The following is a 15,082-nucleotide window of genomic DNA, read 5'->3' on the forward strand; positions in this document are numbered from 1 at the left end:
GGTGGGGCTGATCCACTTCGCCTCTTGTCCTGGCATCCAAATGATGAGGCTGTCCTGGGGCCCGCCTTGCCCAGGGTCTCTGATGCCCTCTGTCGTCAGGCACTGGCCTGCTCCAAGCCTGGGAATCTGAACTCTGCCTGCACCCCATCCCAGGCCCGGCCACTGACCTGTCTTTCCCATTCCCTTCAGCTAATGGAAGCCCTGAAGGAGCAGGAGGAGATCAACTTCCGGCTGAGGCAGTATATGGACAAGATTATCCTCGCCATCCTGGACCACAACCCCTCCATCCTCGAGATCAAACACTAAGGCACGGAGCTGGCTGCAGAGCAGCCTCAGGACCCTGGGACCAAGGGGTGGACCCTGCTCGAGGATGGAGGCCTCAGCCGGGCCTCACACTCACACTGTAAATGTGTCTCTGGCCACCATGCGTTACGTGTACCCGTGTATGTGTGGGGAGGCTGTGCGTGTGAGCGAGGGGTGAGTGGCCGTGGCCGTGGGCAGTGTCCACACGGTTAGCCGTGCATGCACTTTGTGGCCCCTTTGCAAGGGGCAGAGGGTACTGGAAGTGGGAGGGGGTGAGGTCTGCTATCAGGAGTTACTGTAAAAACAAGAACTGGAAGCTCATGTTTCCGGTACTGGGTAAAATGATTCTACCTCTGGGGATGAGGATTCACATTCGCTCTAGTGCGATGGGCTCTTTCGCCGCATTCCTCGTCCCACTGGGAGTGGGAGCAAAATCATGATCTTTCCTGGGAGTTTGAATCCCCCATATTTGTGTCCTCGCCGGCTCTTTGGCCACCTTTCAGACCCCGCTGTTCAAGCAAAGAGAGGATGAAGGGGCATCTGGAGGGTCCACGAGATGGGATCCCCACCAAACGCCGTGGCCCCCAGCCGGCAGCCCTCTGTGATGTGTGCACAGAGTGAACAGGACTCAGGTTTCAGAGGAGATGGCGCGGGCATCCTCATCCTGCAGAGTTCATGCACCCCTCGCCCGTGCTACCTACCTCCCACTTGCTGTTTTGGTTTGGTTTTTAAGACAATGAAGCAGTATTCACTGGGTGTAACATGAAGGGATAAAAACGAAGGAGAAAAAGAGGGTTTGGGATGGAGTGTTTAAGGCAGGAGTTGACATCGGGCTACCAAAGAAATGGTTTTTTGGGAAGGAACACAGCTCCCATCCTGGTCAGTTTCCTTCCCACGGCTGCATCTTAAGATGGATGCGTGGAGAGACCGTCTGCCTGGCTCCCTGTCTTGATTCTCCACGCAGCCTGGTGATGGCAGTCCTTGGGTTTGGATTTCAGAATCCGAGCTCTGGGCTCCACTTCTGTGGCAGCAAGACCGCTTCGCTCCAGCGTGTAGAAACACACCTGTATTTGGTTCTCAGCACTGACAGGAGGCGGGTGGGAAAGTTGTGGGAAAACCTTAGTCTTCCATCCTCCGACCCGTGGTAGAAATTCACACCATGGATTTTTAATGGATCTTTTGTTCTAGGCAGCTGGGAGTAGACATGGTACTTAGAGTTTTCCAATCTATCTCGATTTTATATGGCTTGTGATTCATTTTCTTAACCCAAATATATATAAACGTGTGTGGTCTTATTCTTTCCCCTGCAGTTTCATGTTTTCAGCACATCTTATGGTATGAGAAGGAAGGTTTGGGCATGTTGGGATGGTCAGTGGAGGAGGAGATGCAGAGAAGAGAAGGCAGTGAGGGTGAGGAGGGGATCTGGGGACTTGGGTGTGACCCCTGCATGACAAAGGCAGGGCTGTGGCCAGGACCAGCCTTCATTCCATTCCATTCAGTGTTTGTGTTTGTTGGATCCTGTGTTGGAGATTAGTTTCATACTGCAAATAGTGGGGTCGCATTGATCTGACCCAGGACTGTGGAGCCACCCACACTGGGAAGACTAGGCTAGGCAGTCAGTCTTCTAGGAATCTCTCAGCCCCTTAAGACGGGGGTCTCCTTGGGCTCCCCTGAGGGTCTGCGAAGAGGCAGTGGAAGAAGGCAGGAGGAGAGGGTCTCTTGAGAATTTGCCAATTGGAAGGAATGGCCACCGAAGAAAGGAACAAGACAGATCCTGAGATGGCTTTGGTCTGGGTGTTAGGTCAGAGGGAGTATTGGTCTGTGGGGGCCTTCCCCCAGGGATGACTATTTTATTTGTAAAATGTTATCTGCTCTTTGGCTGCTTGGAATTTCAGAGAAGGCTGCACAGCCTGGGTTACACAGCCTGGGAAGAATCTCTGCCCCGGGAAGGCCAGAGGAAGCAGCTGGCAGCCTGCAGCGTGCTTCCGGCTCCTCCCTCTAGGGGGCGCCGTGGGAACAGGCTCCTGGAGGCGGCCTGAGTCCGAAAGTTCCCCCCACCCACCCCAACAGAGGGGCCTCTGGAACAGAGCTGGCTTTTAAATGAGGGGCTGAATTCCAGCTCACACACACCTCAAGTCCAACCTTACTTTCTTCAGCCAGAACACATTTCTTGTAAAGCCTGGCCTGTCGGCTTGGCTTTTAAAGATTATGTATGTTTGTAAAAATATCCTTCTGGGCTCAAAAGCTAGCTTGAGGGGGCAGATGCCCCAGGGGTCCCAGCTCCACAGCCCCTGGCAGGTCCCAGAGCCCTTGGTGGTAGGGATGGAGAGCCTGATCTCTCTGTTTCTGCCCTTACCCCTCAGTAGTGGGGCTGCAAGATAGACAGGATGCACGGTTAAGTTTGAATTTCAGATGGACAAATAATTTTAGAGTATGTTCCACCCAGTACTTGGGATGATGTTATTTTTAGAGAGAGGGTCTTGCTCTGTCGCCCAGGCAGGAGTGTACTAGTATGATCACAGCTCACGATAACCTTGAACTCCCAGGCTCAAGAGATGCTCCTGCCTTAAATGCCCGAGTATCTGGGACTACAGGCAGGTACCGCCACGCCCAGCTAATTTTTCTTGTTTTTTTTGTAGAGACAGGATCTCACTGTGTTGTCTCACTCGAGCAGCTGGCCTCAAGTGATCCTCCCGCCTCAGCCTCCCAAAGCACTGGGATTATAGGCATGAGCCACCATGCCTGGCCAGGACATGTTTTAAATGGAGAGATTGTAACACTTCTCATGATTAGACTGAATCCTCAGATGTCCTGGTTTAGTTGTGAGTGTAGCCCAGGCATGGAAGTGTTTAAAGAGCTACTCAGGTGATTCCAATTTAATTGGGTGTCCCACGTGGGGTTTTTTTGTTTTTGTTTTTTTGGTTGGTTTTTGCTAAACCTGGCAATCCTACTAAGTAGGGATTAGCAGCAATTTACCTGAAATTTAGAGGTGTTTTTTGGGTAGGGCAAGGGTTTCTGTAGTAGACTCAGATTTTACATGGCCCTGAGCTGCCCTTGCGTTCAGTTGGAAGCCACACAAAATTAGCTGAACCAGGAGTGAGTTTTGTATACAGTATCTAGTAGGAAATGAAGTGCCTTCTGGTTCAGCTAGTCTCTATGCGGTGAGAGGCTTTAAGAAATTTCTAGTAAAAAATTTTTTTCGGGCTGGGCATGGTGGTTCACACTTGTAATCCCAGCACTTTGGGGGGCCAAGGCAGGCAGATCACCTGAGGTTGGGAGTTCCAGACCAGCCTTACCAACATGGAGAAACCCTGTCTCTACTAAAAATACAAAATTAGCCAGGCGTGGTGGCGTGTGCCTGTAATTCTAGCTAATCAGGAAGCTGAAGCAGGAGAATCGCTTGAACCTGGGAGGTGGAGGTTGCGGTGAGCCAAGATCGTGCCATTGCAATCCAGCCTGGGCAACAAGAGAAACTCCATCTCAAAAAAAAAATTTTTTTCTTTCAACTTTGAATTGGCCAGGGTTAACCCTAGGCTATTTTATTTTAAATTGGTAGATTTCTTTGAGAACTGTCACAGGGAAATTACTTTTCGTGACTTTCTGATCTATTAAAACATGAACAGGACAGGCGTGATGGCTCACTCCTGTAGTCCTAGCACTTGGGAGGCAGCAGCAGGCACATCGCTCGAGCTCAGGAGTCCAAAACCGGCCTGAGCAACATAGTGATACCTCGTCTCTATCAAAAATAAAAAATAAAACACCAAGCTCAAGAGCCTGCATGAAGGCCTGAAGCAGTGGGCTTAGCTTTAGCTGTGCATTGGAATCACCTGGGGAGATGTTTAAGCTGCTGATGCCTGGGCTGAACCCCCAGAGGTTCGGATTGAAGTGGTGTGGGGTGTGGTCCAGGCATCTGGATGTGTAAAGACCTCCCCAGGTGGTGGTGATACGCCTCCCGAGGTTGAGACTCCCCTGTCCTGGAAATTCGTTGGCCACAGGTAGAGGAAACTGGTCGAAGTGGCTGCTGGGCTTGTTAAGCCAGGGCTGAATGACAGCGAGCTCTCCTGCTGGGAGGGTACCTTTTCCTGTTATGTTGTTGAATGGTCCTGGCCTGCAGGATGGGAGGCCAGATGCCTTCAGGGGCTGGTGGATCCAGCTGTTCTCACCAGCCTGGAGGTTAACAGACCAGAGTGGGTGGGCAGGACCTCAGCCTGGTGCCTCTGGAGTCAGTGGGTGGCACGTGTTGGGATATACTGGCTACAGGCTCATTCCAAAGAGCAGGTGGAACAGAGTCAGCAGGAAACTGACAGGTGGGGCTGTCCCCCGGAAAGCAGCCTCCGAAACAGCTGCCACCTACTTACATAGCTAAGCAGGAGATCCTGTCTTTGCGGGTTTTGCCTGTGGTCTGTTTCCTGACTGGGTTGATGAGGGAGCCCCAGCTCTTTCCCTGTTAGCCAAACCAGCATCCCACTCACACACCGGACACCCCAGGTGCTAGTCCACTGGTGCTGGTGGTCCCGGGGGGCACAGGCACAGGTTCTTGCTTCCAGTGAGGACTTAGTCAGCAGAAGCCTCTGGGGGCCAGGTAAAATTGGGAGAAATGAAGCCCTCTTTCTATGCGCTGTATGTATGTGGGGTTAACGCATTAGCAAATTTAAACTTAAAACTAATTCTAGGCTGGGCATGGTGGCTCACGCCTATAATCCCAGCACTTTGAGAGGCCAAGGTGGGTGGATCGCCTGAGCTCAGGAGTTCAAGACCAGCCTAGACAACATGGTTAAACTCTGAAACTCTGTCTTTATTTTTAAAAATATGATTATGAAGCTGAAGGCTGTGAAGTGACAAAAAAAATCGTACCAGGAAAGTTCTGCATGGTCACCATGCCAAGAAAATGCCTTTGGTTGCCTGGTAGATCCACAGTGATGCTTTTTTAAGGCTGCCATTGTGGATTCTAGATTGAGGAAACGGACCACCTAGGACTCAGCTCTTGTATTCGCCACAGTCCTTTCTCCCAGACTCTGGCCCTCCTTTTGTGACCTAGGGAATCCCCTCCAGGGTGACACTGCTGGCTGGTAAGACTGAGGCCTGCTGCGCCAAGGGGCCTCAAGTTAGAAGGGCCGTGCCTTCAGTGGATGACTGAGCCCTGTTCTTAGGGACCCACTGGGTCCTGACTTCCTGCCCTCAGCACACACATGAATGGAGGAAGCAGGAGAGGCTGGAACCGGGAGCCTGCCCTCCCTGCATGGCAGGACAGCACCAAGGCCCTTCTGTCATATTCTCTGCTGCTTTCTAGAGAAAATAGGCTGCTTTCTAGAAAGATTTGTTTCTAAAAGTGTAAACCCAGGGGAAGCGTAATGCCACCATGCTCACCAGGCGAGGTTTCCCGTAGGACCTTCATGCCCCAACCTCGTAGGTTGCTCCTCTCCTCATCTGTTAAGGTAGAGATGTCTGCTCCGGAGCCACCAGCTGGGCGTGCCACCCAGGCCATGTCTCCTGCAGAATCCAAGTGCTGTTGTCCCAGGGTGACCCTGCCCCCTGCTGGGGCACGCCCGCTTTGCTGTGCTGCACAGGCCGTTTTCGTCTGCATGGTTTGGGGTCTTTGTCCTTGTGCCTTTTCTTCCCCGTCGCCACTGTACAGGATTTTCCACATCGCGCACTGCCTCCTTTCCACATCGTCCTGTCTCCCTGGCCTTTCCTGGGCCCTGTAAATGTGTACTTTATCCACGTGCCTCCCCCATGTGAGGCCAGCTGTCCCGGGCACGTTTATCCACAAGGATCGGGCCCCACTTACCCTCACTCAGCCTGTAGACTGGGTAACTTTGTGCAGAATCTTTCATTACCGTCTTAAGCATGGGGGGCTTGGACCCACTGAGTCCCTCCTCCAGCCTGCAGCTAGTTTAGGAGCCTTGCATTCCAGAAAAGTGCAAGTTTGTGTAAAGCAGCTTCTCCCACAAAGCTCTTCCTTCACTGATAGTGATGTTGGGCTGAGAGTCACTCGTTAACCTGGGGCTCTGGTCCCAGCAGGGATGTCACAGGCCTGTGGCTGCTCTGTGCGTGCACCGTTTCTGCCCCCCAAGGAAGCCCTGTCGGTGGTTCCTGGTGTACAGCCTTGGTTCTGTGTTTAGGACACCACATCTGGGTCTAGAACAGCTGTGGGTCCCACTTAGGCAGAAGGAAGAGGCATTTAGCTGCTACCCCTGCCTGCTGTGAACACCTGCCTCGCCCTTCCTTGTCTACTGAGGTGCTCAGACCAGAGTGCCATTAAATACCCAACAGATGTCAGGGAGCAGATGATGCATTGCGGAAGACTCGCTCACAGCTGTGGGCCCCCTTCCAGCTCCTCTCACTTTCTTGGCTGGTCTTCTGGGGCCTACGTGGAATGAACTCCACACGTGGCCTCATGCCCAAGGGTTTGTTCGATGGCTCTGATTCTGTGGGATTCAACTTCAGTTTTTTGCCCCAGGAGACTGTCTGGAAACAGGCTTAGCTTTAGGGTTGGGGTGGGACCTGCCCTGTGGGCCTCGGGGTGGGGACAGTGGGGGGTGAGGCCCTGAGGCTGGCCAGGGTCCAGGCTTTTTGCCTCCAGCCTGCTTCTACCCTAAAAGGAACAGGCTCTAGGCGGCAGGCTCCTCCCAGGGAGCTGTACTGTACAGACCAAGGTGTAAATAAACAGTTTACTCTTCTCACCTGACTGAACTGTGAGTTTCTGTGGTTGGGGGAGGGTGGGCAGAGGAGGCCTGGTTCCAGGGCTCACAGGGACAGATGGTGTCCCATACAGACAGCAGTTCCCCATCCCCAACCAAGCTTGTGGTTCCCAGGGTGTCTGGTGCCACCCCCAGGGCCAGGGTGGAGTAGGGGTGGTGTCACCCTCCAGTCCCTGGGGAGAAGACGTGGATCCCAGCGGCCTCTGTAATGCCACCATTCTAGCCACAGGGCTATGATGTTTGGAAACTGTGTCCTCTGTGTGACCATGTTCTTTCCCACTGAGGTCTTCCTAGGGGTCCAGTGGGGTCCGGGTGCCATGCTTCCTCCATGTCCGCCACTGTGGCTCCCTAGGGTGATGGCCTGGTGCCTCCGCTCAGGCCTGGCTTTGGACTGACCAGTGCTGGTCACACCAGCAAGTCCCAAGGTGGTCACCAGTTGAGTCACCCAGACCCTGGATTTCCACCCTCTCTCTCTGCCCCTTCCTCTATTATGGGATTCCAGGCATGGAAGCAGCTTCACAGGTGGCCCAGGCCCTCCACCTCCCAATGCAGGCCCTGGTGCCATGCATCCTCCAGGGAGGGCAGACAGCTTCCCACTCACTGGACTTACACAGCCTCCTGGCTCAGGGGACGCCACCTCCAAATTCTGGGAGTGTTGCGTCATCTTAGATGTTTATTGCCTCCTTCCTCCTTTTTTTTTTTTTAGATGGAGTCATGCTCTACTGCCCAGACTGGAGTGCAGTTGCCCACAATCTCGGCTGACTTCAACCTCTGCCTCCCAGGATCAAGTGATCCGCCCACCTCCGCCTCCCAAAGTGCTGGGATTACAGGTGTGAGCTACTGTACCTAGCCAGTTCCCTCCTTCCTCCTAATATGCCTTCTTTCCTTCCCAACTAGGGCTGCCAGATTTGGCAAGTAAAAATACGGGATGCAGCCGGGCATGCATCATGCCCATTACAGTGGCTCATGCCTGTAATCCCATCACTTTGGGAGGCTGAGGTGGGTGGATTACCTGAGGTCAGGAGTTTGAGACCAGCCTGGCCAACATGGTGAAACCCCATCTCTACTAAAAACACAAAAAATCAGCTGGGTGTGGTGGCAGGTGCCTGTAATCCCAGCTACTTGGGAGGCTGGGGCAGGAGAATCACTTGAACCCAGGAGGCAGAGATTGTGGTGAGCCAAGATTGCCACATTGCACTCCAGCCTGGGCAAGAAGAGTGAAACTCCATCTCAAAAAAAAAAAAAAAAAAATACAGGATGCCCAGTTAAACTTGAGTTTCAGATAAGTAATCCAATGAGCATCTTTACTTGATTACAAATGGGGTTTTTACTTTGCAAAGATCCTATTTCCAAAATAAGCTTGCCGAGGCACTGGGAATTAGGACTTCCCCATATCTTTTGGGGGGACACAATTCAACTCATAACACCTATTGAAGGAGGTTCTTAGAATTGCCTCAGTTTACCATCTTGGAGAGGGAGTGAGCACTGCTGTGTGTACAGGCTGCACCCTCTGCACAGGTGTGTTCCCCATCCACTCATTTTGGAGAACATTTCCTTACAGTCCTATTAAAAAATGATGTCATCCCTGTGCCCCCTTGAGGTCATAGCACCTGCAAAGGTGTCTCATTGTTGGATTCCACCGACTCACCAGGCCCTCAATTAGAGGGCCTTTTAGGGTCATCTGCTAGGCCCAGGCCAAAGCAGATGAATGGGTGGAAAATAGCACAGAAATCACAACCCACCAGCATTGTCTACCGAGCAACACTGTATGTGCCAACTGGGAATTGGCACAGGCAAGGCCTCTGCCCTGTGAAGTCCCCATGCTCCTGGGGGAGGGGAGAGACACAACTGATCTCCAGGGTGATGAGCAGTACCAAGAGGAAGACATGGGGGGCTTCAGGAGCTGGGGGCAAGTGGATCGAACCCACTCGGGTATCAAGTATGGCTCCTCCCAAGGAAGGGGCCTTTCAGCAGAGCCCCCAAAGGACTGTAGGATCTAAAATGCCATGGGGAGGAGACCTGGAGAAAGCACAGCCCTGTCAGGGTACTATGGCTGGGAGGTGGGCAGAGAGGGGGACTGGGGAGGGCTGGAGTCTAGCCAGGCGGGATAAAGAGTCTGGGGGCCAAGGGTGGATCTATTACATTCATCCACTAAGCAGATGTTTCACCAGCACCTATCAGACGCTGGCTGCAGGGGAGTGCTGGGCTCATGGCACTCTAGGGAGCCTCTAGAACGTACAAGAGACGTTCTGAAAACCACCCCACCCCAGCAATTCTGATTCCATTGGTGGAGAGTGGGGCTCAGGCACTGGGATGTGTTTTAAAGCTCCCAGGTGATTCTAATATGTAGCCAATGGTGAGAATCACGGCCTCTATAAAAAGGGCATCTAGACTCACCTGAAGAGACTTCAACTGAGACTTGGAGGAGGAGAGGCTGGCCAGGTAAGGGAGATAGGAGGGCGGGGCGGAAGCAGGAGAGGGAACAGCAGGTGCAGAGGCCAGCTAGTTCCATGGCGAGCGGGGCCGTGGGGACTACACTGAAGGATTTTAAGCCAGCGGGTAGCCTGGTCAGGTCAGTTTCAGAGTGGGGTGGCAAGAGGGTGAGGGCAGCCTGGACTGGGTGTGTCTTAGCTGGGCCTGACCTGAGAGAACACACAGGTTGGGAGGCTTACACAGACACTTATTTTCTCACAGTTCTGGGAGCTGGAAGTCCAATCTCGAGGTGCCAACAGGGCTGGGTTCTGTGAGGCCTCTCTCCTCAGCCTCACTGGCCATGTCACCTGCGATTCAAGCCCAGGCAGCAGGGGAGAAGAATCATCTCAGAGCAGGACTTGACTGACTTGGTCAGGGAGTGGACTGCTCAGATGGGGCGGGGTCATTGCAGACTGGGAAGGCTGAGGGAGCAGGCAGGACGCATGCTGAGCCCTGGAGCCTGGATCCCCTCTCCAGGAACAAGGGGTTGTCTCGTGGGCAGGACTGGAACAGAGAGGCAGGGAGGCAGGACCTGCAGCCCTGCTCACTGCTGCGTGGGGCAGAAGAGAGGACCAGGAACAGGGGGTGCTTCACTGTGACTCAGCCTGGTTGGCTGGACTGTGCCTTAAAGTGGGCTGAGGGGTCAATCCTGCACCAAGTCCACTAGGGGCGCTTGTGGGCTATGGGGCTCCGGACCTCTGGAGCCGGCTTGAAGCCAGCCCTTCCTGGAACTAAGGAGGTAGCTGGGATTGGGCTGCAGGAAGTTTCCCTTACTCTCTTGCCACCCCTGGTTCAGGTCCGGCTCTCACTTCAAACCCCAAGCTCTAAGCTCTGACTTTGATATCGGGCTTTGTATTGGTGTGGTCTTTGGGTTTAAAAAGGTGCTGGAGTTTCTGAAAGGTGCAAATCGCGGGGGGCAGAGGTGCTGACATATAAGCCTGTTTCCTACAGCCTAATAGACGGCACCAAGCCCATGGGAGCTTGTGGACTCTCGGCCCTTGCTTTCTAGCCCAACTGGCCCCTCCAGGGAGAAATGCCTTTTCCAGCTCTGCCACAACTTGGCCATGGTTTCAGGGTTGGCTTTCCCAGCTTTCCCAGGTCAACCCCTGATCAAAAGCTGGACTTTGCCAAACTGGCAGAGTCTGGGCCAGACTCTCGGACCTTGGTTCTGTGGTTGGGGGGCTATGAGTGTGGGCTCTCGGGGCTGGAAGGAGCATGGAAGAGTATCTGGTCCAAACTGTCCCACTAGCGAGGCCTCAAGATGAGCCCATTTTTTGAGGTGGGGCAGAGACAAAGGAGACCCACTTCGTATCTCTTTACATCTTTGTAAAGATTGAACCAGCCCCAGGACTGAGTCCAATTCGTATCTACGCCCAAAGTCACAGAGCCAGTGAATGAAGTTTATTCTTCATCTCTTTTAATATGGGCTAACTCTGCGACTCCTTTGATGAATAGACGCAAAAATGCATCACTTGAGGCAAAAGCGACATTCTGGGACTTTTTTTTTTTTTTTTTTTGAGATGGAGTCTCACTCTGTCGCCAGGCTGGAGTGCAGTGGCACAATCCTGGTTCACTGGAACCTCTGCCTCCTGAATTCAAGCGATTCTCCTGCCTCAGCCTCCTGAGTAGCTGGGACTACAGGTGCCTGCCAGGTTAGTTTCAAACTCCTTACCTCAGGTGAACCACCCCCCTTGGCCTCCCAAAGTGCTGGGATTACATGTAAGAGCCACCATGCCCAGCCCATTCTGGGACTTCTGAGCTCTAACCTCAAGAGGATCAGCAGTTTCTACGTCCTTCCTCTTCAAATGCACCTTCTTGGAAAATCCAGCTGTGAGGAATCTCAAACAGCCACATGGAGACCTGAGGCCCCAGCCAGGGCCAGCAGGAGAGTGAGGCCATCCCAAATCCCCAGCCACCACCAGATGAAGCAGAACTCCCTGGTCAACCCACAGAGCCATGGAAAACACTCAAGTTGATGTTTTAAGATCGAGGCCAGGCACAGTGGCTCATGCCTGTAATCTCAGCACTTTGGGAGTCTAAGACAGGCAAATCACAAGGTCAAGAGATTGGACCATCCTGGCCAAGATGGTGAAACCCCATCTCTACTAAAAATACAAAAATCAGCTGGGTGTGGTGGTGCCCACCTGTATGTAGTTCCAGCTACTTGGGAGGCTGAGGCAGGAGAATCACTTGAACCTGGGAAGCAGAGGTTGCAGTGAACCAAGATCGAGCCACTGCACTCCAGCCTGGGCAACAGAGGGAGACTCCGTCTCAAAAAAAAAAAAAAAAAAAAAAAAAAAAAAAAGCCAGCACAGTGTCTCATGCCTATAATTCCAGCACTTTGGGAGGCCAAGGCAGGCGGATCACCTGAGGTCAGGAGTTTGAGACCAGCCTGAGCAACGTAGAGAAACCCATCTCCACTAAAAATACACAATTAGCCAGGCGTGATGGTGCATGCCTGTAATCTCAGCTATTCGAGAGGCTGAGGCAGGAGAATCGCTTGAACCTGGGAGGCGGAGGTTGCAGTGAGCAGAGATTTCGCCACTGCACTCCAGCCTGGGCAACAAGAGCAAGACTCCATCTACAAAAAAAAAAAAAAAAAAAGATGTAAATATTGGGATAGATGATTAGACATAGGAGTAAGTACCTGAAACACCAGGGCTCCAGTTTCCTCTCCATCAGGCTTCCTCTCAGCAGATCCCCATCCCAGAGGGAGTCCAGCCTGGTCGACAGAGCCAGACCCTGTCTCTAAATAAATGAACAAGTAAGTGACCACATATTCTCCAAAAAGCCTCCAGTTGTATTGACTTTCCCTCCTATTAACAGCACCTTAATTTAGAGCTTTTGTGGTGGCTGTGAACTTGATGAAAAGGAAAAGTGTCAGCTGTTACTGTACCAAAGGAAAAAGGGTCAAGCTGGCATTTCATTCCCCTGTTCACTTCAGCGGTGGATAATGAAGAACCTTGTTCAATTTAGAATTAACACAGGGTGACAGCTAATGGCTAACTCGCGTTTTATAGATGAGGAAACAGACTAAATGGAGGCTGAAGGGACACTGTGCATGGCCCCTGCCAAAGTTACCCTGCATCGCTAACTTTTGCCTACTCCATGCAAATAACCACCACCCCACAAACCTAGAATGGAAAGGTGTGTAAGCCGCATATGACCTCCTGTATCAATGAATTGTTGCTTCTATGTAACAAACCGCCCTCAGATCCTAGCGCATACAATGATTCATTATCGTCCCGATTCTGTGGTAGGCTGGCAGTTCCTCTGCTGGGTATGCCTGGGCTCACTATTGCAGCTACATCCAGCTGAGGGGTCAGCAGAGCTGGAAGGTCCCAGATGGCCGCCTGACATGTCTGGCAGATGGTGCTGGCTGTTGGCTGGAATGACTCCTTGGGGCCTCTCTTCCTTTAGTAGCTAAACTGCCTTCCTTCCACAGCATTCTCAGGGCAATTTCCTGACAGTGGAGGCAGAAGCTGCCTCTTTTGGGGTCTTAAGCTTCAGAACTTACATAACATCACTTTTGCCGTATTCTTTCAGTCAAAGCAAGCCCCATGGCCGGCCTGTACCAAAGAGTGGGGGTATAGCCTCCACCTCTAGGAGGGAAAAGCTGCAAAGAATTTGTGACTGCATTTAACCTATCCCACCTATTTATTTATGAGATGAAGTCTGGCTCTTGCCCAGGCTGCAATGCAGTGGTGTGATCTCGGCTCACTGCAACCTCTGCTTCCCTGGTTCAAGCAATTCTCCTGCCTTAGCCTCCCAAGTAGCTGGGATTACAGGTGGCCACCACCATGCCTGGCTAATTTTTTGTATTTTTAGTAGAGATGGGGTTTCGCCATGTTTGCAAGTCTGGTCTTGAACTCCTGACCTCAGGTGACTCACCCGCCTCAGCCTCCCACAGTGCTGGGATTACAGGCATGAGCCACCACACTGGGCAACCATCTATTCAAAACTGCAACCCTCCCCCTGCCCAAAAATGTCCTATCCTCCTTCTCTGCTGTATTGTTCTCCCTAGCACTTCTCATCAACTGATACACTATGTTTTGCTTATTTAAGAATGGAAGCTCCATAAGGGCGGAGCTCTGTGCTGCTTAGTTCACCGCTATAGCCCTAGCATTGAGAACAGTATTTGGCACATAGTAGGTGCTCAATGATTTGCGGAAAGAATGACTGGGTGCTCTTATGACCATGCTGTATGAAGGTGAATAAGGCTTGACTCCTGCCTACTCTGTGTTCCAGAACCAGCTCCTAGGCCTACCCAGCTGAGAAGACCTGGGTCCCACAGTGACCCCACCAAACAGCAACCACAGTGTGGCCCAGCGTTGATAATGATTCATAGCAGGGGGTCAGAGAGGAAATGATTCAAGAATTATTTTTCTCGTTTTGTCTTTTGGAAATGGAGTCTTGCTCTGTTGCCCAGGCTGGAGTGTGGTGGCACAAACTCGGCTCATTTCAACTTCCACCTCCTGGTTTAAAGTGATAATCCTGCCTCAGCTTCCCAAGTAGCTGGGACTACAGGTGCACGCCACCATGCTTGGCTAATTTTTGTATTTTTAGTAGAGACAAGCTGGTCTTGAACTCCTGACCTTATAGGTGTCAGTCACTAAGCCCAGCCCCCATTTTTGTAAAATAGACTTTTTTTTTTTTTTTTTTTTTGAGATGGAGTCTTGCTCTGTTGCCCAGGCTGGAGTACAGTGGCACGATCTCAGCTCATTGTAACTTCTGCCTCTCGGGTTCAAGCGATTCTCCTATCTCAGCCTCCCAAGTAACCGGGATTACAGGCACACACTGCCATGCCCAGCTAATTTTTTGTATTTTAGTAGAGACAGAGTTTCACCATGTTGCCCAGGCTAGTCTCAAACTCCTGAACTCATGCAATTCACCTGCCTTGGCCTTCCAAAGTGCTAGGATTACAGGCATAAGCCACTGTGCCCAGCCTTGTAAAATACATTTTTAAAGAGCAGTTTTAGGTTCACAGCATAATTGAGCAGAAAGCAGTTCCCCACGGCCCCTGGATCTCCCTAATTTCCCTTACCATCAACATCCCCCACTAGAGTGGTACATCTATTACAACTGATGACCCTGCATTGACACATCATCACTCAAAGTCCATAGTTTACACTACAGTTCACTCTTGGTGTTGTACGTTCTATGGGATTTTTTTCTTTATTTTTTCCAACCCAGAACCCCTCTATGGGTTTTGACAAGTATATAATGACATGTACCCACCATTCTATCATGCAGAATAGTTTGGCTGTCCTAAAAACCCTCTGTGCCCTATCTTTTCATCCTTCCCACCCCTCAGCCCCTGGCAACCATTGATGTTTTTGCTGTCTCCATAGTTGTGCCTTTTTTAGAATGTCACATAATAGTATGTAGCCTTTTCAGATTAGCTTGTCTCAGTCCATTTTGCGCGCTAAGACAGAATACCACAGACTAGGTAATTTATAACGCACAGAAATGTATTGGCTCATGGCACTGGAGGCTGGGAAGCCAAAGACTGAGGAGCTGGCATCTGGTGAGGACCTTCTCACTGCATCAACCCATGGAGGCAGGGCAAAGAAAGGGTGGGAAGGCAAACTTCTTTTTTTTTTTTT

The 15,082-nt window shown here is 51.7% G+C and overlaps 1 protein-coding gene across 1 annotated transcript in view; it reads left to right on the forward strand.

Annotated features, from left to right (window-relative positions):
* RAB11FIP4 (RAB11 family interacting protein 4) overlaps window positions 1-3,637 on the forward strand; it is a 133,590-nt gene extending 129,953 nt beyond the window's left edge. The window contains exon 15 of the mRNA XM_021669766.2: window positions 190-3,637. Within this exon, the coding sequence (XP_021525441.2) occupies window positions 190-306 (117 nt within the window). The 3' untranslated portion in view covers window positions 307-3,637. The remainder of the gene's footprint in view (window positions 1-189) is intronic.
* Window positions 3,638-15,082: the final 11,445 nt, after the last annotated feature.

Source organism: Aotus nancymaae, unplaced genomic scaffold, assembly GCF_030222135.1.
Source record: "Aotus nancymaae isolate 86718 unplaced genomic scaffold, 86718_ANA_hifiasm-v0.15.2.pri h1tg000072l, whole genome shotgun sequence".
NCBI lineage: Eukaryota > Metazoa > Chordata > Mammalia > Primates > Aotidae > Aotus > Aotus nancymaae.